At 43.7% G+C, this 21,251-nt stretch overlaps 1 protein-coding gene across 1 annotated transcript in view; it reads left to right on the top strand.

Moving 5' to 3' along the window:
- The window catches only part of CFAP54 (cilia and flagella associated protein 54), a 2,172,274-nt gene that overhangs the window by 428,888 nt on the left and 1,722,135 nt on the right, over window positions 1–21,251 (top strand). The window contains exon 16 of the mRNA XM_085653834.1: window positions 770–843. Coding sequence (XP_085509960.1) covers window positions 770–843 — 74 coding nt within the window. The remainder of the gene's footprint in view (window positions 1–769; window positions 844–21,251) is intronic.

Raw genomic sequence — 21,251 nt, 5'->3', positions numbered from 1 at the left:
AGACAGCCAGGAATGGGGTTTCGGGATGGCACAGGTCAAATATCCCAATCTGATAGTTCTCTTATGCCCACTCCTGGAGTTTTGACTTCCCACAAAACTCAATTTTTGGTCAATGTTTTCACACTATTTGGAGAGCAACCTAATTTCCTTGTTCACATTAAACTTTCCAAATCAAATTGCATGTATCTGTAATCACTCTGCGTGTGTGTCCTTGTCCTGTCTGATCAATCAGTCAGAACTAGGACACACACGCCAAAAGGCTGCTTGAAAGGCTCTGATGAAGTCCCTATAAGGGATGAAACGCGTTGGCTGAGTCTGTTTTAAGTATGATGGAATTGGACACCTAATAAGAAGAATTTTATGGAAAAAGACACCAACGTCTGGAAATTAATTGAAGAACGAAATATGGAAAGTAATTCAAAACAAGTGTGATTACAGATACATGCAATTCGAGTTAGAAAGTACAATGTGAACAAGGAAATTAGGTTGCCCTCCTAATGTTGTGAAAACATTGCACAGTTTAACAGTTTGTTAAATGAAAACCCAGTCAATACCCGTTAACTGAAGCCATAAGACCAAACATGGCCAACTTGTTTCCCGCTAGGCTTTGTTTAAATCATCCTGTTCAGTAAACCACATAATCCGTTGTCTATATTGACGTTACTTTTGATGTAGTGTCTTTTCATGGTATCTTGCCTGAAAACTAAGGACAAAGAAGACTGACTTCCAGATCATAGTTGATGTGTTTTCTCTCTCACTCTTTTTCTAGATAAAGTAAGGGGACACCCCGATTTTGATTCATCCGTACCAACTGGGAACCGCAGTATATCATTATTTTTAAAGGTATGAAATGCATAAACATTAGTTATTCAACCTTCAATAATGGAAAGTGCACTTAACTTTATTTCAGTGCTGTCTAAACAATATGCAGAACTATAAATTGTGACAAATACTTTGCTTAAAACTCTTTTGTTTGAACTTCATATGCATATATCATTTATCAACTGAGAAAATGGTTTGGCGTATAAAATAATTCTGTAAAACTTAATTAAGTACCAGATGTAGAATTGTGATTATTTTTTAAAATATTTTTTTTTTTATGCTTTATCTCCGGAAATTACAAAAAAGACAAAAGGAGCAACATTCCCACTCCCCTTAAGAGCATGCAGAAGAGTATTTACCCAAAGCAAGCTGATGCAAAATACATTTTTATAGTGACATTTTAAATCCATACATATTTTAAAGTAAGCAGTTTAATATATTCGAATGCAATAATCTGCCTTTTCCTTTTTAAGTTTAATAAGCTTTATTAAATAAATGTTTCTCATAAAACATAGGCCAAAAAGGAACATGTTACATAATAACCATTTTATAAGATACAAATGGGCAAAAAGACAAAGCAGAAAGCTGTTTACATTTTAAGGGTTATATAGGAAGGAGAAGGAGGAAGGGAAAGAAAAAGGGGGGAAAGAAAAGATATACTCTGCAACTAGGGGTCAAATAACAATCGTACTCTAAAGAACAAGAAGGGTATAATAAACATATCTTCATATGAATAATACACTGCTAAGGGTTAGTGCTAAGGGATAGTTGAGAGAAAAAAGACAAAGAAATAGAATCATGGAGTTTGGAAATTTTCAGAACGATTACAAGAAACTTGAGTAACTGTAAGCTTATTCAAATAAATAGTTAGCAGTAACCAAAATAGATCCCTGTTTGCATGTGGGTTACAATAGGAGGCAACATTTTCTATAATAATGACATACAGTGTTCCACCAAGACTTAACTGAAAGCTTGTTTGAGCATTTCCGGTTTGTTGTAATTTGCTGAAAGGCTAAGGCTAACATCAGGTTAAACAACCCTTTGTCATGAGATAATAAGCCTAGAGACTCTGATAAACTGAAGAACATTTGATATAGGAATATGTAAATTAAACATAATTGAAAGATGGGACCACATTTGTAACCAAAAAAAAGCTACGGGCATGAAAACAGGAGGTGGGATGAGTTGGCCAGGGGAAAGTCACATGACCAACAGGTCTTATTATTAGTGTGTGTAAAGTTAGCTGTTGAAAGGGGAGTAAAAAACAATCTGTGATATAGAAAAACATAGATTGAGTAGTGGATGTAGATCTAGAGATTTTTACCGATCCAGCCCAGATCTTATTCCATAGCTCAATGCTCAATTCACAACCCAAATCCGTCTCCCAAGCAAGTTCCATCTTAGTCTTAGAACGCTCCAGATCAGCGAAGTAAAAGTATTTATAAATCAAGGAGGCCTTTGGGAGTAATAACAAAATTCTGAGGAGTGCGTCTTGTGTAGACAAGGAATCTTCAGGAGGCAGGGACTAATAAACATCCAAAATCACTTCCATAAGTGTCGAAATTGTTTGCAAAAATGAGCGAGGACATTTAAATGTGGCTTGGAATTGAGGAATGGAACAAGGAGATATGCCATCAAACATATGCTGAACCCAGATAATGCCTTTAGTCCTCCAGGAACTCCAAAACAAAGGTCTGCCATTAATGGTAATGAGACATTTATACTAAAGAGGAGAACGAAGGAATGACCTTCTAGAAACTATTTGTGGTTGACAGCGAGGCCTTAACAGAGAGCAAGTGTATTTAAACAGTGGAAGAGATGTAAGAAAAGTCTTGGTAGTGAATGCAAGAATATCTTTGATAGAAAAAGGGGCAAACAGACAACGCTCAACAGTAAACCATAAAGGGGCAAAGGGAGAAGTGTCCGTAAGAAGCCAGTAAGATGCTTGTTTAAGACAAAAAGCTTTATGATATAACCAAAGTCTGGAAAATGTACACCTCTGGCAGATTTTGGTTTGCTAAGATGAGACAGAGAAATTCTAGATTTTTTATTGTTCCACAAAAATTTGGATAGGAGGGAGTCTATTCTTTTGAAGTAAATGGAAGGAATGTGAGGCGGTATCATTGAAAAGAAATATAGCAAAATTGGTGCGATCATCATCTTGATAGAATCCAGGTGTCCCCACCCAGAGAGAATTCCATGAGGAAAGAAGTTTGGAAATACGATCAAGAGCCTCTCACATATTTCTTTTGATCAAGTCCAAAATTGAGTTAGTAAACCATATACTGAGATACTTAATTTCAGAACTATTCCAGCGAAAACCAGTTAAGTCAAGTATTGTTTAAGGCAAAATTTGGTAATAGGAAGAATCTCCGTCTTGTCAGAATTGATTTTATAACCTGACATTGCTGAAAAACCTGAGAATTCTTGTAGTAACGGGGGGGATAGAGGTTTCTGGGTTTGATATAAAGACTAAGATATCATCTGCATAAGCAGAAAGCTTTAAGTGGTGATCTCCATAAAGGAATCCAGAGATAGAGGTATTATGATGTATATGAGATAAAAAGGCCTCAAGGGATAAGATAAATAGAAGAGGAGATAGGGGGCAACCCTGTTGGACACCACGATGAAGTGGGAAACATTGTGAAATAATTCCATTAACTATGGTGGAAGCAGCAGGTGTTGTGTAAAGTAATGAAATAAGAGAAATCATTTTAGGGCCAAAACCATGCCAACAAAGTATCTTAAAAAGAAAAGACAATCCACCCTACCAAAAGCCTTTTCTGCATCAATAGAGACCGCAGCCAAAGGATATTATAGAGTAGATGCCTTATTTAAAACATTAAAAAATCACCGAGAATTATCAGAAGTTAATCTGCCTTTGACAAAGCCACACTGCTCTGGACCAATTAAATGGGGTAAGAGAGATTCAAAACATAATGCCAGTAGTTTAGCGAAAATGTTATGGTCTACATTTATCAAGGATATAGGGCGATAGTTCTTGCAAAGTTTAGGATCTTTGCCTTCTTTATGAATATAGAGGCCTCCAGACAGGTACCACTCGCCGTACCAGTAGTAGATTTTAGGGAGCAATAAATCTGAGCAATGCAGGTAATATTTAGCTGAAAATCTACCAGGACCAGGGGATTTATTTTTCTTTAGGGGATTCAGAGAAGTAGAAAGTTCCTGGAACGAAAGGTCCTTGTCTAAGTAAATTCAAGATCTGTAGAAGAGGGGGAGGAATGTTGCTAAAATAGGTGTCAATAAGAGAATCCGATGTGGGTAATTCTAGAGTATAAAGGTTTTTATAGAACTTTGTAAATTCATCTAGAATGTCATGATCTTTGAAAAGATGTTTTCCATCTGTTGACTGAATGGAGTCTATCAACACTCTCTATTTTCTAGATTTAAGATAATTAGCTAGAAGACATCTGACCTTGTTTTGCCCACCATGATAGCGGGCCCTGCTACGAAGAAGTATAGAGGAGGCATTATCAGTAGAAATTTTATTAAAGTCTAGCTTTGTAAGGACAAGCCTCTGCAGAGTGGAGTCTGATGGGGAAGTATAAAATTGATGTTCTAAATGTTTCATATTGGCTAACAGGGCTTTATGTTGGGTAAGAATTTGTTTCTTTTTCCTGGATACAAAGTCAATAATGAAGCCCCGAGTAGTGGCCTTAAAACTGTCCCACACCAAAGCAGAAGATACAGAAGGATTTTCATTAGGAGAGACGAATTCTTCAGCAAATGAAGTGAAGGAGGAGGAAAAAACTGGATCTTGTAGAAGGAAATTATTAAACCTCCACCTAGAAGATTTGGGTTGCGAGCGGAGCAAATCAAAATTGGCAATAACCGGAGCATGATCCGAGATCAAAATGGGCTCGATCGAAGAAGAGATGAGATTTGAGCCAAGGATTTAGAGAGGAAGATGTAATCCAATCGGGTCAGGGAACCATGTGGAGGGGAGAAAAAATAAATTTTGTCTGATCTGGGTTGCAAAGTCTCCAGGCATCAGCGAGATGTCTCTGCGTAATTGTATTATGAAATTGTTTGTGAGTTTTGTGAGGAATAAAGCGTACCTGAGATTTGCGATCAATAAAAGGGTTCATAACCTGGTTACATTCACCTCCAAGGATAAAGAAATCATCTTTATGTTGAATACACTTATTTGTGATAGTAGACCAGAAAGTATAGTCTGGTTGGGTTGGACCATATACATTAAATATAGTTAAAGGAATGTTATTAATAAGTAGTTTGACCTAAACCCATTTACCATCAGTGTCTATAATTTGCGTAACAGAACATTTCAGCTTTTTATGGCATAAAATAATGACACCATTCTTCTTTGTGTTTGTGGGGGAAACAAGAACTGAACCAACCCAATTATGTTTAAGCTTAAGAGCTTCAGTCTCTGTTAAGTGAGTTTCTTATAATAAGACTAAATCAGGATTGTAGGTGGCTAAATGGAAAATAATTCTCTGCCTCTTTATGGGATTAATAAAACCCTTTACATTCCATGTAACAACTTTGAATGAATGAAAATAACATTATACATACAACAATAAAATTAACAATAGCAAAGGAGTATAAGAAAATTAGTAGGCAAAGTAAGGATGAAGTAAAAAGATGGAATAAGAGGCATAGTAAACAGATTAGAAGAGGAAAACAGGAAAGGAAAGACGGAAAAAAGATACAAGAAGAGAAGACAGTACATGTCAAACAAAGATTGACGACAGCAATACATACCTTTTGAAGATTACAAAAAAGGAGAGTTGACTGGCGACAAACACTACAGATGGCATGACCAACAGAGGGAAAACGCATCACATCGGGGAGCCAAACAAACAGTAAACGGGAATATGAAGTAGAACAATTGAGCTGAAATAATAATAATAGAGGAAAAATATGTGACTCAATAGAGAAAAATGTACAGAAAAACAACCCGTAAAGGAAGTAAAGCGCAATGATTAAAAATAAGAAAGTATTAGCTACAAGATAAAAAAAATCAAGTATTAGAAGAGGGACCAGCAGTCTCCTTGGAAGACGCAGAGTGAGAGTTGATTAATTTCCTATGGTCTGCAGGTTCCTCAAAAGTAGATGTATGGTTTTGAAAAGTAACCTTGAACAAACCGGGATGAAATAAGCCATAACGAGCACCTAAGGTGCCTAGGGCTGGTCGAAGTTCAAGGAATTCTTTCAGTCTCTTGGCAGTTACTGTAGAAACAGCCTGAGATAAAAACAATCTTGCTCCTGACCAAGAAAGTTGTTTCTTAACTTGGCTGCATTTAGAACTTGTAGAAGGTCAGTAAATTGCAAGAATAGGAGTATCACCCCCACAAGGTTTCGAGGGTGTGGAAGAAGAAGACAGACGGGGACCCAGCTGTTGATGAAGGTAAATCCAGAAGTTTCAGGAGAAAGGAAGAGAAGAAGGACACCGGGTCTCCTGCCCTCTGGCAGACCATATAAATGGAGGTTGTTGCGTCTCTTCCTGCTTTCAAGGTCTTCAGCGGACTTCCTTAAGAGCAGAACATCTTTCTCCAAAGATAAAATTCTCATAGAGGCGGTCTGAACATCACTAACTTGTTGTTCCACTAATGAAATTCTGGAATCAAGTGATGACAATTTAATGTCCTGCGAATGAGTATTGGTTTCTTCTACGAATGGTCTCAGTGCCCTAATCTACTCCACGATAATATCTAATGATACAGGAAGGATAGTCTTTCGAGGGGAAGGAGGATCCTGCTTAAGTCATTTTTTTGTAGAAGAGGGCGACTGGAGTTTAGGTTGAGCAATGGGCAAAGAAACTGCATTAGAAGAGTTTGAATGTGCCATAGTAACTGAAGTTTGTAGAAAATCCGCCAGGAGATTGAAGTAAGAAGACTTCGATAAAGGCAACCCAGGAGAAAGTTTCTCACTTAAATACAAAAGCTTTTACTTCTGCCCTTGTACCAGAATGGATACAAAAGATTAGCTGAGCGTTAAAAAGCAGTTAAAAAGTACCCGCAATGATGATAATTCTCCTGAGAAAAAGAACAAAGAGCGCAGATGTAGTAGGACTTCTAAATGCGATGATGGAGACAGAAAGTCTCAGTCTGTGACAAAAATAAGTTTTAAAGAGTCAGAAAATAAGTACCTGAAAATTTGTCCCAGTATTCTATATAAAGAATTCCAGTCAGGAAACCATTCAAAATGATGGGGCCTGACCAAGCTGAGGCACCGCGATCGGGCTAGCATATTGCCCGCTTCCCGGCGTCGATCTGGATTTCTGAGCCGACATCCAAGTGTTGGAATTCATACTACGCCCAACGGTGCCCCCGAATCCCCAACAATTGGGGCACTCCCAGCAGAAAATCAAAAAATTGGACCCAGACTCTCGGCGGCAAGATGGCGCCCGCCCGCTCCTTACCGCGGACCCTGAGAGACCGGACCTGTGCCACGGGATGCACGCCTGAGACGGGAACGGCAAAGCAACAGCAGACATAGCGGCGGTGAGGGGACATCCCGGCACTGCAGATACTTGAAGCTAGCCCCGGAAACACGCAAGGAGACTGACATCGACGCGACGACCGGTGACGACCCGCCATTTCAGCCGCTACAGCCTCTGTCTGTCAACTACCCGGACCCGTGATATCACTGAACGGGGCCGAAGGAACCAACTATTGTTGGCAGTGACCCAGGAACACAGAACCGACTACCATCCCCGGCCCAGCAGCGAACTACTGGACAGCCCTTTGTTGGTGTCGCCTGAACCCAAAATGGTGCCTAGGACCCGCAACGAACAGCGAGATTGAGGTTGAGTTTCTGGAGACCCCTATGGACACGCAACGTAAGCGAGACAGAGGTGAGAAACGGATTCCCCGCATCGAGAGTTAATATGAAAGCAACCCCCTCCCACTGCTGCAGGAACTTAACGCAACTGAGATAGATGCTGCCTGACCTTAACATGGCGGTTCTGTAATCTTCACTGTACTTACATCAGCCTGCACGTCAAGTCAAAGGTGAGGCACGCGAACTGGCTGCCAGATCACCCACGGCCCCCAGCAAGGACTACTTCCCTGAAAACAACATGCACATTACATCACGCCTCTCCTAGCAGTGCCCACCCTCTTCCAAACCCACAGGGAGGCGGGCCAGTCATTGGGGCAACCGGAATGGAGGTCCCCCCTCCCAGACACTCACCGAACTACTATAAACACCTTATCTTGCCAGGCGAGTGCCAGCCTTTCACCGGCACCATCTAGCCCAGCTTCGGGACATTTCAACAGTGGCCCACACACCGCACAACCATTGACAACAACACTACACGCGAGGCCTCCTCAGTCACTGCCCCAGAGAACATGCCCAATACCCGGGCATGGGTCACAACTACTGCGCCTCAGCCTGACACGTCAATTTTGGACAAGCTGGATCAGGTATTGCCAGCCATCGAACTCTCCAGGATCTTCATGGAGGAGCAACTAGGCACCCTCGCGACAGATATTAGCCTTATCCGGGACGACCATCGCAAATTAGCCGATAAAGTGAAGGAGGGGGAGAAGGCACTATCCGATCTGTAACCCACCGTCAAGGGGCACCAGAAGACGCTACAAGATGTCCTGAGCCACCTGATCGCCATGAAGGAACGTGCGGACGATTTGAAAGGGTGCTCTAGGCGCTGCAACATCCGTGTGCTAGGTCACCCGGAGGGAATTGAAGGCTCGAACCCGCTGGAATACATAGAAACATGGGTGAAATCCTTTACCCCCACGGCTGACCGGACAGCATTCTTCTCCATTGAACGCGCCCACAGGGTTCCGGCCCGCAAACCTCCACCGGGAGCCACCCCCAGACTGATGCTGGCGAAATCCCTACACATCCAAGACCGTGATGGGATTCTAGCCCAATTTGCCTCCATACCTTGGATTTTAGGGGGCGATTACAACTGCACGTTGGACATTACTTTGGACCGCTCCCACCCCCCACCCACACACTCTTCCGTCCACAAACAAACCAAACGGTTTAAAGCCTGGGTCACACAATGGGTGCTCACTGACGCATGGAGACTACGTCACCCACAGACTCAACTGTATTCGTTCTACTCCATCCCACATAACCTGCGAGTCCGACTAGACAGATTCTTATGCTCAGCGGCGGTTCTGCCTAAAGTTCAACACACGGACTACATGGGTAGGATTATTTCTGACCATGACGCCCATGTCCTGAGATTAAACTGGAGACCCCCCCAGTTCCCACATGGTGACTACCGTGAGACTGCCTAACAGATCAAGTCTTCAAACACGAACAGGGACAAAGCATACAGGACTACTTCACTAATAACACAGGGACAGCGTCCTCAACATTAGTAGAGTGGGATACATTCAAAATAGTAGCCCGGGGAGAATGTATTAAACAAATAGTGGGGGTAAAACGAACACTAGAACAGGCACTCACCAATGCCGAAAGGCACCTAGCCACCGCTACTAAGCGAGACGACTTATCTGAAGCAGCGGCGACACAAGTGGCCAAAGCCAAGACAGAAAATCTAGCTGCCCGGCGTCGGTACAATTTTAGGACATATGCTATCCGGATGCATAAGGAACGGGATACAACGTGCACATTATTGGCATGGTTAGCCAAACAAGACACCAACGTGAAACCCATAACGGAAGTGGTAGACCCCCTCGGAAATCTAGTTCGGTCCCAAGATAAGATCCTCTCAGCATTTCATCAATGCTACTCGGAGGTTTACCGTAGCCCAGCACCGACCAAGCAGGACATACTAGATCATTTTCTCAACCCCCTGACGACCCAAGAGATTTCGAAGGCAGATAGAACAGCATTAGATACAGTGATACAATCCGCCGACATTACCCAAGCCCTACACGCCCTAGCTCGCAACAAAGCACCGGGATTGGACGGGTTCCCCCTAGAATATTACACAACCTTCTCTCCCTTGTTGGTCCCCTGACTAGTGGCAATGTTTGCAACCGCATTGGAAAGAGGAGAGTTACAGAGATCCCTCCGGGAATCCGTTATCGTGACCTTCCTGAAACCCAACAGCGACCCGCAACAGATGGCCTCTTACTGCCCCATCACACTTCTATCCGCCGACTGTAAGATCCTGGTGAAGATATTAGCGGACAGATACACGCAAATCATACGACTCCTAGTCCACCCTGATCAATGTGGTTTTATCCCGGGCAGAAACACGTCCCCGAATATATGCCGTCTATTCCATGTCCAAGATCAAGTGGGTGGTGGTTTCAAACAAGGGGGATGGAGAAGGGGGGCTTTTTCTGCTCAAAATGGAGCAGGAGGTCCAAACAGGTAGGTTGCCCCAACAGCTAGACTACCAAGAGGAGTGTTACCTGTTGTTCCTCAATTGAAAGAGAAGGTTGAGAGTGGATCATCAAGAAAGCTGGATTAGACTCCAAGTGTGATATGTACGGAGTGGGTAATCCTTTTGTTGGATTTTAATGCCCTCACACACCCTTTCAGGTGTCATGCTTCATCATCTGGGCTGCTCCTCGTCGGGCCGGCGGTGCAATGCCCAACGGGCTCCCTTAAAAAGGGGCACTTTGTCGGAGTTCTTTTATCCAACAGCCGTTTGGTGAAGTGCGGGTGTGGGGGCCTGATTGATGTAGATTAGCAAAAAGTGATTTAAAACAGGGTCGAGAGTACCAATATAGGGAATCAATTTTATTCTAGAGGTCTCCTTCCCTGATTAAAAAGGTGTGTTTAACACTCGGTAGAGTTTAATGTCTCTAATTAGAGTGTTTAAAATCAATATAAGTGGTCAACATGTTTCTCGCTTGGAGCTCGTGCACTCGCGATTCGTCAGGACCTATGAATAAAGCTATCTACAAATGGGTGGGGACTGTCTGAATAATTAGTCTCTCAATCACAACAAGTGATGTGATGAAATCATTTATCTAAAATACCTGTCATGGTCTGGTGCTACCTGTAAAAAAGGGGAAAGCGGTAGGTTAAACAGATCAAGGTTAAATCAATTGTAATCACAGGTAAACAATAAATGCGTAACCAACAAAGCGGCCGTCGAGGTGATCCGTCTCTGTCAAATTTAAAAGGATCAGTGGTGGTAACTGTTGCAAGAACGTCGAAAACGCTCTGGTTAAGTGGTGTACCAACAAAGTGAACTAAGTGACTATTCACCTGTGTGGAGCACATAAAAACATAGCAGCAGAGAAGATCAAAGGACTCACCCTATTCAGTAGACCTGCGGGCCACAACAGTGCTTGGTGGACTCTGCATGAGCCGGGGAACCTCTAAAAGTAGGTCTGGACCAAAAAGTAGTGATGAACTTAATGGTGTGGAACAGGGGAGGGAGGGGGGGATCACAACTCACAACATATAGATGGACGTGAAGACAAGGGGGGGGGCATCACTACAAAATCAATGATAAACAGTTAAAGACCACACTGGTGCACTAGTTCGCAGGTGGTGTGCGGAGGATAAAGTAGAGCCCTTCTTTTAAATGGCTAACGTACAGAATATATATTATGATCTGTTAGAATGACGGTTACAGTGTTGTAGCGCTATTGCACATATATATACCTAACATGGTATTTATTTTACGGGAAGTCCAAGATGTTCACAGGCTGTCAGTAAGCATGAAAAATAAAAATAAAGTAGCCTAACTCACTGCCAATCAAGGGGGAAACAGGAGATTGTGGGGAAAGCTACTCTTTGGTGGCTGACATGTAGTCAATGTATCAGAGTCAGCTGGTCTAAGTGCTAGAGTATTGTAGCGTTAACACACATCTCATCACACAACATGATGTTCCCTTTTTAAGAAATCAAATCTGCTTTAACGCTGTTAGTGAGCGTGTGGATTCGAATAAATAACGCTCGCTGACCATTAGGGCGGAAATCGGCAGAAAGGAAAAGCAAAAGGCGTGCGAGTAACCGGCGCAAACTTGAGTGGTAGCTCAACCATCGCGGGTCACGCAGAGTCTACAGTGGGATCAAAAAATGAGAGAGAGGGGGTGGTTAGGATACTCACGTCTGCCCCGCTTACGCCGTGCTTGTAGACCTACCCGAGCCACCAAGTCTGGGAGGTAGCGTCTAGGAGGTGGTGCAGGGGATTTAAACGTCCGGTAGGGTCACGTGATAATGTCACGTGATCGGAACTAGGTAGCGGGTATGTAAAGGTTTATAAAACTACTTAAATCCGCTATAGATGTAACGGTAGTGGGCTGAAGTGAATGGTGGACGTAACATTATCTCGCCCAAGGAAACTAGAAAGAGAGAGATAAATTAATCACTCTCCGGTATTAGCCGGGTAGTGAAACCGTGTCGGCCATCTTAGGTTGGGAAACCAGATTGAGAAAATTACTATAATTAAGCATGACTGTCAGGTATAGTAATTGATTAAAAACAAAGCGGGTGGAAATAGATGCCTGTATGTAAGGTGACATGGAGAGAGAAAGGTGTCACGGTGCCTCAGAGTGTAATGTCAGGAGGCTGAATGTCCTTGTAAATTATACAGATGTTATTGGACTTGGATGAAACGCAGTGAAAGGACGTCTGTCACAGAAAGTATATTGAGAGATGTAAATTCAGCACTTGAGTGATCCCCATGGGATATCGTCATTCATCCCAATGAAATTAGAAGACAGACGGTGTATCCATCTCTGTTCTTTCTTGAATAAATTAGGTTGAGATGAATGGGGGTTGGCTTCTAGGATAAGCCATTCAACCGAATCTGGTGAGTGTTGTTTTTCTAGGAAATGGGCACTGATCTTAGTATTATGTTTATGGCATCGAAAATTACTGCGATGTTCTGAAATCCGCAATTTTATCGGTCTGGTTGTCATCCCCACATAGTATAAATTGCAGGGGCATTTAATAAGGTATATGCAATTGCTGGTATTGCAGTTTGTTTGTGACCTCAGTTCCCAGACGAAAGTATTGTTGAGGGTGACAGTTTTATGTACGGATGTGAATATGCACGCAGTACACATACCGCATGGATAATGTCCCTTAACTGCTGGTAGTTGCCATAGTGTGCTCTGAGTAGGTTTTGTTTTTGGTCTGGGTCTAGTGCTGACAATCAGGTCCTTAATATTTTTGGAACGTTTGTACGCGAACCATGGTGGGTCAAGATTCATAGAACCTGTATTAAGGATGTTCCAGTGTTTCTTTAACACCTTGGTCACTTGGTTGGTGTTAGGTGTAAAAGTTGTGACGCAGGTCAAGATGTCAGAGGTAGTTGTCATGTTTACTCTGGGTTCCAGCAGGGCTTCTCTGTTATTATTTCTGGCCCGTTTTTTGGACTGAATGATGCTCTTCATTGGGTATTGTCTTTCCCTTAGGTTACGGGATAGAGTTTCTGCCTCGTGTTTGAAAGCATCTATACTGCTGCAATTCCTCCTCAATCTGAGAAATTGCCCAAAGGGTAAGTTCTCTTTGAGTGCTCTGGGATGATGGCTGGTGAAATGTAGCAAGCTGTTACGATCTGTGGCTTTTCTATGGAGGGTTGTTGAGAGAACACCCTGGGTCAGTCTAATGGTTAAGTCAAGGAAAGCAATATGAGAAGGAGATGTTGTGATCGTGAAGTTGAGATGGGGATTCAGATGATTAAGCCATGTAAAGAATGCTTCATAGCTTGTAGAATCTCCTGTCCAGAAGATCAAAATGTCATCTATGAAACGTTTCCATAATCGGATATTGTGGCGATATGGATTCGTGTCACAGAAGATATGTACCCCCTCGAACCAGGCCATGTATAAACAGGCCAGGCTCGGAGCAAAGGTACTCCCCATCGATGTTCCTTGGGTCTGGTGGTATAATTGACCTTTGAATTCAAAAAAGTTCTCTGTAAGAGCTAAGGTGGCACACTCAATAATAAAGGACAGTGGAGTTGGTGATTCCCAAGGGTCGCGTCCCAGTACCTCCTCAACAACATCAATGGTCGCTTGTTGCGGGATGTTCGTATAAAGGGCTTCAACATCAAGGGTGATGAGGAAGCTGATGTTGTGGGTATCGTGGGTTTGCTCTAGTATGCGTAGTACGTCAGTTGTGTCTTGTACGTATGACGGTGTACGCTTAACCAAGGGTTGCAGGAAATGATCGCAAAATTGCGACAAGGGTTCGAGGATTGAGTCAATGCCCGATACTATGGGGCGTCCAGGCACCGGAGTGACCCCCTTATGAATCTTTGGTAGAATGTAGAAATAGGGGGTCCTCGGTTCTTTTTTGACTAGAAAGGAGGCCTCCTTCTCACTTAGCCAGCCTTGACTCTCCGCTGAATCAATTAAACCAGTGATAGTCTTTCTAAGGCGTTCAGTAGGGTTACTGGAAATGGGAGTGTAGTATTGTCTGTTACCCAGTTGTCTCAAGCACTCAGTGTCATAGCCAACTGTAGTCATTATGACGGTGGCACCGCCTTTATCGGCCTGTTTTATGGTAATAGTAGGATCATTGGCCAAAGATGTAATAGCAAGTCTCTCTGCTTTACTGAGATTATCGAACCGTCTCTGTCCAGAAATCATTGTGATGTCTTTTAGTACTGCCTGTTCATAAGTCAGTACTTCATTAGGTACCATCCCTGCATGGGGAGTAAAGGTCGAGGGATTGTGTAGGCCTGAATCATTGTCAGGTATGTAGTCTTTCCCCTCAAAGAAAAATCTCAACCGGATCTTGCGGAAGAATTGGTGTAATTCGCAAGTTTGGGTAAAGAGATCTACTTTGGGGGTGGGAACGAATCCTAATCCTTTCTGAAGGACATTATCCTCCATTGCTGTCAGTTGTCGAGATGATAAGTTGACAACTAAATTTGTTTTCTGTTGGTGTGACTCCTGGTCTCCATTCCCCGTTGAGGTGGTTCTTCCCATTGTACTCTTTTATCTTGTGGGGCCCCTCTTCTTCGCCCTCGCCCTCTGCCCCAACCTCTGCCTAAAAAAGGTGGGGGTTGGTTCATGCCCTGAGGTACGAACTGAGGTAGGCCATGAGGGCCAAATTGAGGGGGTCCCTGGGGGTACATTGGATATTGCCAGAAAGCAGGTCCCTGATAAGGTGTTGGGGGAAAGAAGTTATATCCCCGTCTGCCTTTCTTCCCTCTAGACTGAGTAGGTCTCATGTTCTCAGTGCTAGAGTCACTATTGGTGGAGGATCCCCTCCTTGAGGAGTCCGAATCGATATCTGATGGATAGTTGGTGTTTGGCGGGACATAATCCTCCTTGAGATAGGGATATACTTTCTCCTTATCGAAGCGTTTAATATCTTTTTGTAGCTTCGCAACTTTTTGTTTCATTAGAAATTCTCTGTGTTCGGCTATCTCGTTGTTGAGTTCAGTTAGTTTAGATTTGTACTGGGCACCGGGATTACTTTGTTTGAGACTACTTTCGATAGACTGAATGCGTGAAAGTAGTTCATCTGCCAGTCTCTTGGCAGTATTCACAATTAGGATCAACAAGTCCCTGGTGCACTTCCATGATATCTGGGACCATTCAATTTTAAATTGGCCATCTTCCCAGAAAATTCTGGGGATGTTCTTTACTATGAGGCCGTTGGGAGAAATATTGGCCCTGAAGTACTCTGTCATGAGGGCACCGTGTAGGGTGATACGTACCCATTCTCTTTTCATGTCTGAAAGTGATTGCCACTCAGCTGATTGACTGCCTGTGGCCAGTTCGTGGTCGAGGCCAAGTATGGAGGGGGTCCGGAGAATCTCTGCTGCTTGATCATCACCATAGCTCAAGCCCTGTCCCTCCATGGCTGGATGGGTAGGGTGGAGCCAGGGATATAACATCAGTTATATAATAGATAACTGTTGGGTCTCGCAAGAAGTCGAGAGGAAATCGGATAAGTACGGGGGATAGAACAAATCTCACCCACCAATTTAGAAAATCCCACGGGGGTTTAGGCCGTGCAAAGCATTGGTTTCAAACAAGGGGGATGGAGAAGGGGGGCTTTTTCTGCTCAAAATGGAGCAGGGGGTCCAAACAGGTAGGTTGCCCCAACAGCTAGACTACCAAGAGGAGTGTTACCTGTTGTTCCTCAATTGAAAGAGAAGGTTGAGAGTGGATCATCAAGAAAGCTGGATTAGACTCCAAGTGTGATATGTACGGAGTGGGTAATCCTTTTGTTGGATTTTATTATTTCTGGCCCGTTTTTTGGACTGAATGATGCTCTTCATTGGGTATTGTCTTTCCCTTAGGTTACGGGATAGAGTTTCTGCCTCGTGTTTGAAAGCATCTATACTGCTGCAATTCCTCCTCAATCTGAGAAATTGCCCAAAGGGTAAGTTCTCTTTGAGTGCTCTGGGATGATGGCTGGTGAAATGTAGCAAGCTGTTACGATCTGTGGCTTTTCTATGGAGGGTTGTTGAGAGAACACCCTGGGTCAGTCTAATGGTTAAGTCAAGGAAAGCAATATGAGAAGGAGATGTTGTGATCGTGAAGTTGAGATGGGGATTCAGATGATTAAGCCATGTAAAGAATGCTTCATAGCTTGTAGAATCTCCTGTCCAGAAGATCAAAATGTCATCTATGAAACGTTTCCATAATCGGATATTGTGGCGATATGGATTCGTGTCACAGAAGATATGTACCCCCTCGAACCAGGCCATGTATAAACAGGCCAGGCTCGGAGCAAAGGTACTCCCCATCGATGTTCCTTGGGTCTGGTGGTATAATTGACCTTTGAATTCAAAAAAGTTCTCTGTAAGAGCTAAGGTGGCACACTCAATACTAAAGGACAGTGGAGTTGGTGATTCCCAAGGGTCGCGTCCCAGTACCTCCTCAACAACATCAATGGTCGCTTGTTGCGGGATGTTCGTATAAAGGGCTTCAACATCAAGGGTGATGAGGAAGCTGATGTTGTGGGTATCGTGGGTTTGCTCTAGTATGCGTAGTACCTTAGTTGTGTCTTGTACGTATGACGGTGTACGCTTAACCAAGGGTTGCAGGTAATGATCGCAAAATTGCGACAAGGGTTCGAGGATTGGTACTCTCGACCCTGTTTTAAATCACTTTTTGCTAATCTACATCAATCAGGCCCCCACACCCGCACTTCACCAAACGGCTGTTGGATAAAAGAACTCCGACAAAGTGCCCCTTTTTAAGGGAGCCCGTTGGGCATTGCACCGCCGGCCCGACGAGGAGCAGCCCAGATGATGAAGCATGACACCTGAAAGGGTGTGTGAGGGCATTACAATCCAACAAAAGGATTACCCACTCCGTACATATCACACTTGGAGTCTAATCCAGCTTTCTTGATGATCCACTCTCAACCTTCTCTTTCAATTGAGGAACAACAGGTAACACTCCTCTTGGTAGTCTAGCTGTTGGGGCAACCTACCTGTTTGGACCTCCTGCTCCATTTTGAGCAGAAAAAGCCCCCCTTCTCCATCCCCCTTGTTTGAAACCAATGCTTTGCACGGCCTAAACCCCCGTGGGATTTTCTAAATTGGTGGGTGAGATTTGTTCTATCCCCCGTACTTATCCGATTTCCTCTCGACTTCTTGCGAGACCCAACAGTTATCTATTATATAACTGGTGTTATATCCCTGGCTCCACCCTACCCATCCAGCCATGGAGGGACAGGGCTTGAGCTATGGTGATGATCAAGCAGCAGAGATTCTCCGGACCCCCTCCATACTTGGCCTCGACCACGAACTGGCCACAGGCAGTCAATCAGCTGAGTGGCAATCACTTTCAGACATGAAAAGAGAATGGGTACGTATCACCCTACACGGTGCCCTCATGACAGAGTACTTCAGGGCCAATATTTCTCCCAACGGCCTCATAGTAAAGAACATCCCCAGAATTTTCTGGGAAGATGGCCAATTTAAAATTGAATGGTCCCAGATATCATGGAAGTGCACCAGGGACTTGTTGATCCTAATTGTGAATACTGCCAAGAGACTGGCAGATGAACTACTTTCACGCATTCAGGCTATCGAAAGTAGTCTCAAACAAAGTAATCCCGGTGCCCAGTACAAATCTAAACTAACTGAACTCAACAACGAGATAGCCGAACACAGAGAATTTCTAATGAAACAAAAAGTTGCGAAGCTACAAAAAGATATTAAACGCTTCGATAAGGAGAAAGTATATCCCTATCTCAAGGAGGATTATGTCCCGCCAAACACCAACTATCCATCAGATTTCGATTCGGACTCCTCAAGGAGAGGATCCTCCACCAATAGTGACTCTAGCACTGAGAACATGAGACCTACTCAGTCTAGAGGGAAGAAAGGCAGACGGGGATATAACTTCTTTCCCCCAACACCTTATCAGGGACCTGCTTTCTGGCAATATCCAATGTACCCCCAGGGACCCCCTCAATTTGGCCCTCATGGCCTACCTCAGTTCGTACCTCAGGGCATGAACCAACCCCCACCTTTTTTAGGCAGAGGTTGGGGCAGAGGGCGAGGGCGAAGAAGAGGGGCCCCACAAGAGAAAAGAGTACAATGGGAAGAACCACCTCAACGGGGAATGGAGACCAGGAGTCACACCAACAGAAAACAAATTTAGTTGTCAACTTATCATCTCGACAACTGACAGCAATGGAGGATAATGTCCTTCAGAAAGGATTAGGATTCGTTCCCACCCCCAAAGTAGATCTCTTTACCCAAACTTGCGAATTACACCAATTCTTCCGCAAGATCCGGTTGAGATTTTTCTTTGAGGGGAAAGACTACATACCTGAAAATGATTCAGGCCTACACAATCCCTCGACCTTTACTCCCCATGCAGGGATGGTACCTAATGAAGTACTGACTTATGAACAGGCAGTACTAAAAGACATCACAATGATTTCTGGACAGAGACGGTTCGATAATCTCAGTAAAGCAGAGAGACTTGCTATTACATCTTTGGCCAATGATCCTACTATTACCATAAAACAGGCCGATAAAGGCGGTGCCACCGTCATAATGACTACAGTTGACTATGACACTGAGTGCTTGAGACAACTGGGTAACAGACAATACTACACTCCCATTTCCAGTAACCCTACTGAACGCCTTAGAAAGACTATCACTGGTTTAATTGATTCAGCGGAGAGTCAAGGCTGGCTAAGTGAGAAGGAGGCCTCCTTTCTAATCAAAAAAGAACCGAGGACCCCCTATTTCTACATTCTACCAAAGATTCATAAGGGGGTCACTCCGGTGCCTGGACGCCCCATAGTATCGGGCATTGACTCAATCCTCGAACCCTTGTCGCAATTTTGCGATCATTTCCTGCAACCCTTGGTTAAGCGTACACCGTCATACGTACAAGACACAACTGACGTACTACGCATACTAGAGCAAACCCACGATACCCACAACATCAGCTTCCTCATCACCCTTGATGTTGAAGCCCTTTATACGAACATCCCGCAACAAGCGACCATTGATGTTGTTGAGGAGGTACTGGGACGCGACCCTTGGGAATCACCAACTCCACTGTCCTTTATTATTGAGTGTGCCACCTTAGCTCTTACAGAGAACTTTTTTGAATTCAAAGGTCAATTATACCACCAGATCCAAGGAACATCGATGGGGAGTACCTTTGCTCCGAGCCTGGCCTGTTTATACATGGCCTGGTTCGAGGGGGTACATATCTTCTGTGACACGAATCCATATCGCCACAATATCCGATTATGGAAACGTTTCATAGATGACATTTTGATCTTCTGGACAGGAGATTCTACAAGCTATGAAGCATTCTTTACATGGCTTAATCATCTGAATCCCCATCTCAACTTCACGATCACAACATCTCCTTCTCATATTGCTTTCCTTGACTTAACCATAAGACTGACCCAGGGTGTTCTCTCAACAACCCTCCATAGAAAAGCCACAGATCGTAACAGCTTGCTACATTTCACCAGCCATCATCCCAGAGCACTCAAAGAGAACTTACCCTTTGGGCAATTTCTCAGATTGAGGAGGAATTGCAGCAGTATAGATGCTTTCAAACACGAGGCAGAAACTCTATCCCGTAACCTAAGGGAAAGACAATACCCAATGAAGAGCATCATTCAGTCCAAAAAACGGGCCAGAAATAATAACAGAGAAGCCCTGCTGGAACCCAGAGTAAACATGACAACTACCTCTGACATCTTGACCTGCGTCACAACTTTTACACCTAACACCAACCAAGTGACCAAGGTGTTAAAGAAACACTGGAACATCCTTAATACAGGTTCTATGAATCTTGACCCACAACGGTTCGCGTACAAACGTTCCAAAAATATTAAGGACCTGATTGTCAGCACTAGACCCAGACCAAAAACAAAACCTACTCAGAGCACACTATGGCAACTACCAGCAGTTAAGGGACATTATCCATGCGGTATGTGTACTGCGTGCATATTCACATCCGTACATAAAACTGTCACCCTCAACAATACTTTCGTCTGGGAACTGAGGTCACACACAAACTGCAATACCAGCAATTGCATATACCTTATTAAATGCCCCTGCAATTTATACTATGTGGGGATGACAACCAGACCGATAAAATTGCGGATTTCAGAACATCGCAGTAATTTTCGATGCCATAAACATAATACTAAGATCAGTGCCCATTTCCTAGAAAAACAACACTCACCAGATTCGGTTGAATGGCTTATCCTAGAAGCCAACCCCCATTCATCTCAACCTAATTTATTCAAGAAAGAACAGAGATGGATACACCGTCTGTCTTCTAATATCATTGGGCTGAATGACGATATCCCATGGGGATCACTCAAGTGCTGAATTTACATCTCTCAATATACTTTCTGTGACAGACGTCCTTTCACTGCGTTTCATCCAAGTCCAATAACATCTGTATAATTTACAAGGACATTCAGCCTCCTGACATTACACTCTGAGGCACCGTGACACCTTTCTCTCTCCATGTCACCTTACATACAGGCATCTATTTCCACCCGCTTTGTTTTTAATCAATTACTATACCTGACAGTCATGCTTAATTATAGTAATTTTCTCAATCTGGTTTCCCAACCTAAGATGGCCGACACGGTTTCACTACCCGGCTAATACCGGAGCGTGATTAATTTATCTCTCTCTTTCTAGTTTCCTTGGGCGAGATAATGTTACGTCCACCATTCACTTCAGCCCACTACCGTTACATCTATAGCGGATTTAAGTAGTTTTATAAACCTTTACATACCCGCTACCTAGTTCCGATCACGTGACATTATCACGTGACCCTACCGGACGTTTAAATCCCCTGCACCACCTCCTAGACGCTACCTCCCAGACTTGGTGGCTCGGGTAGGTCTACAAGCACGGCGTAAGCGGGGCAGACGTGAGTATCCTAACCACCCCCTCTCTCTCATTTTTTGATCCCACTGTAGACTCTGCGTGACCCGCGATGGTTGAGCTACCACTCACGTTTGCGCAGGTTACTCGCACGCCTTTTGCTTTTCCTTTCTGCCGATTTCCGCCCTAATGGTCAGCGAGCGTTATTTATTCGAATCCACACGCT

The sequence above is a fragment of the Triturus cristatus genome, chromosome 4_1 (genome assembly GCF_964204655.1).
Source record: "Triturus cristatus chromosome 4_1, aTriCri1.1, whole genome shotgun sequence".
In the NCBI taxonomy this organism is placed as follows: domain Eukaryota; kingdom Metazoa; phylum Chordata; class Amphibia; order Caudata; family Salamandridae; genus Triturus; species Triturus cristatus.
This window is presented reverse-complemented; position numbering and strand designations above follow the sequence as displayed.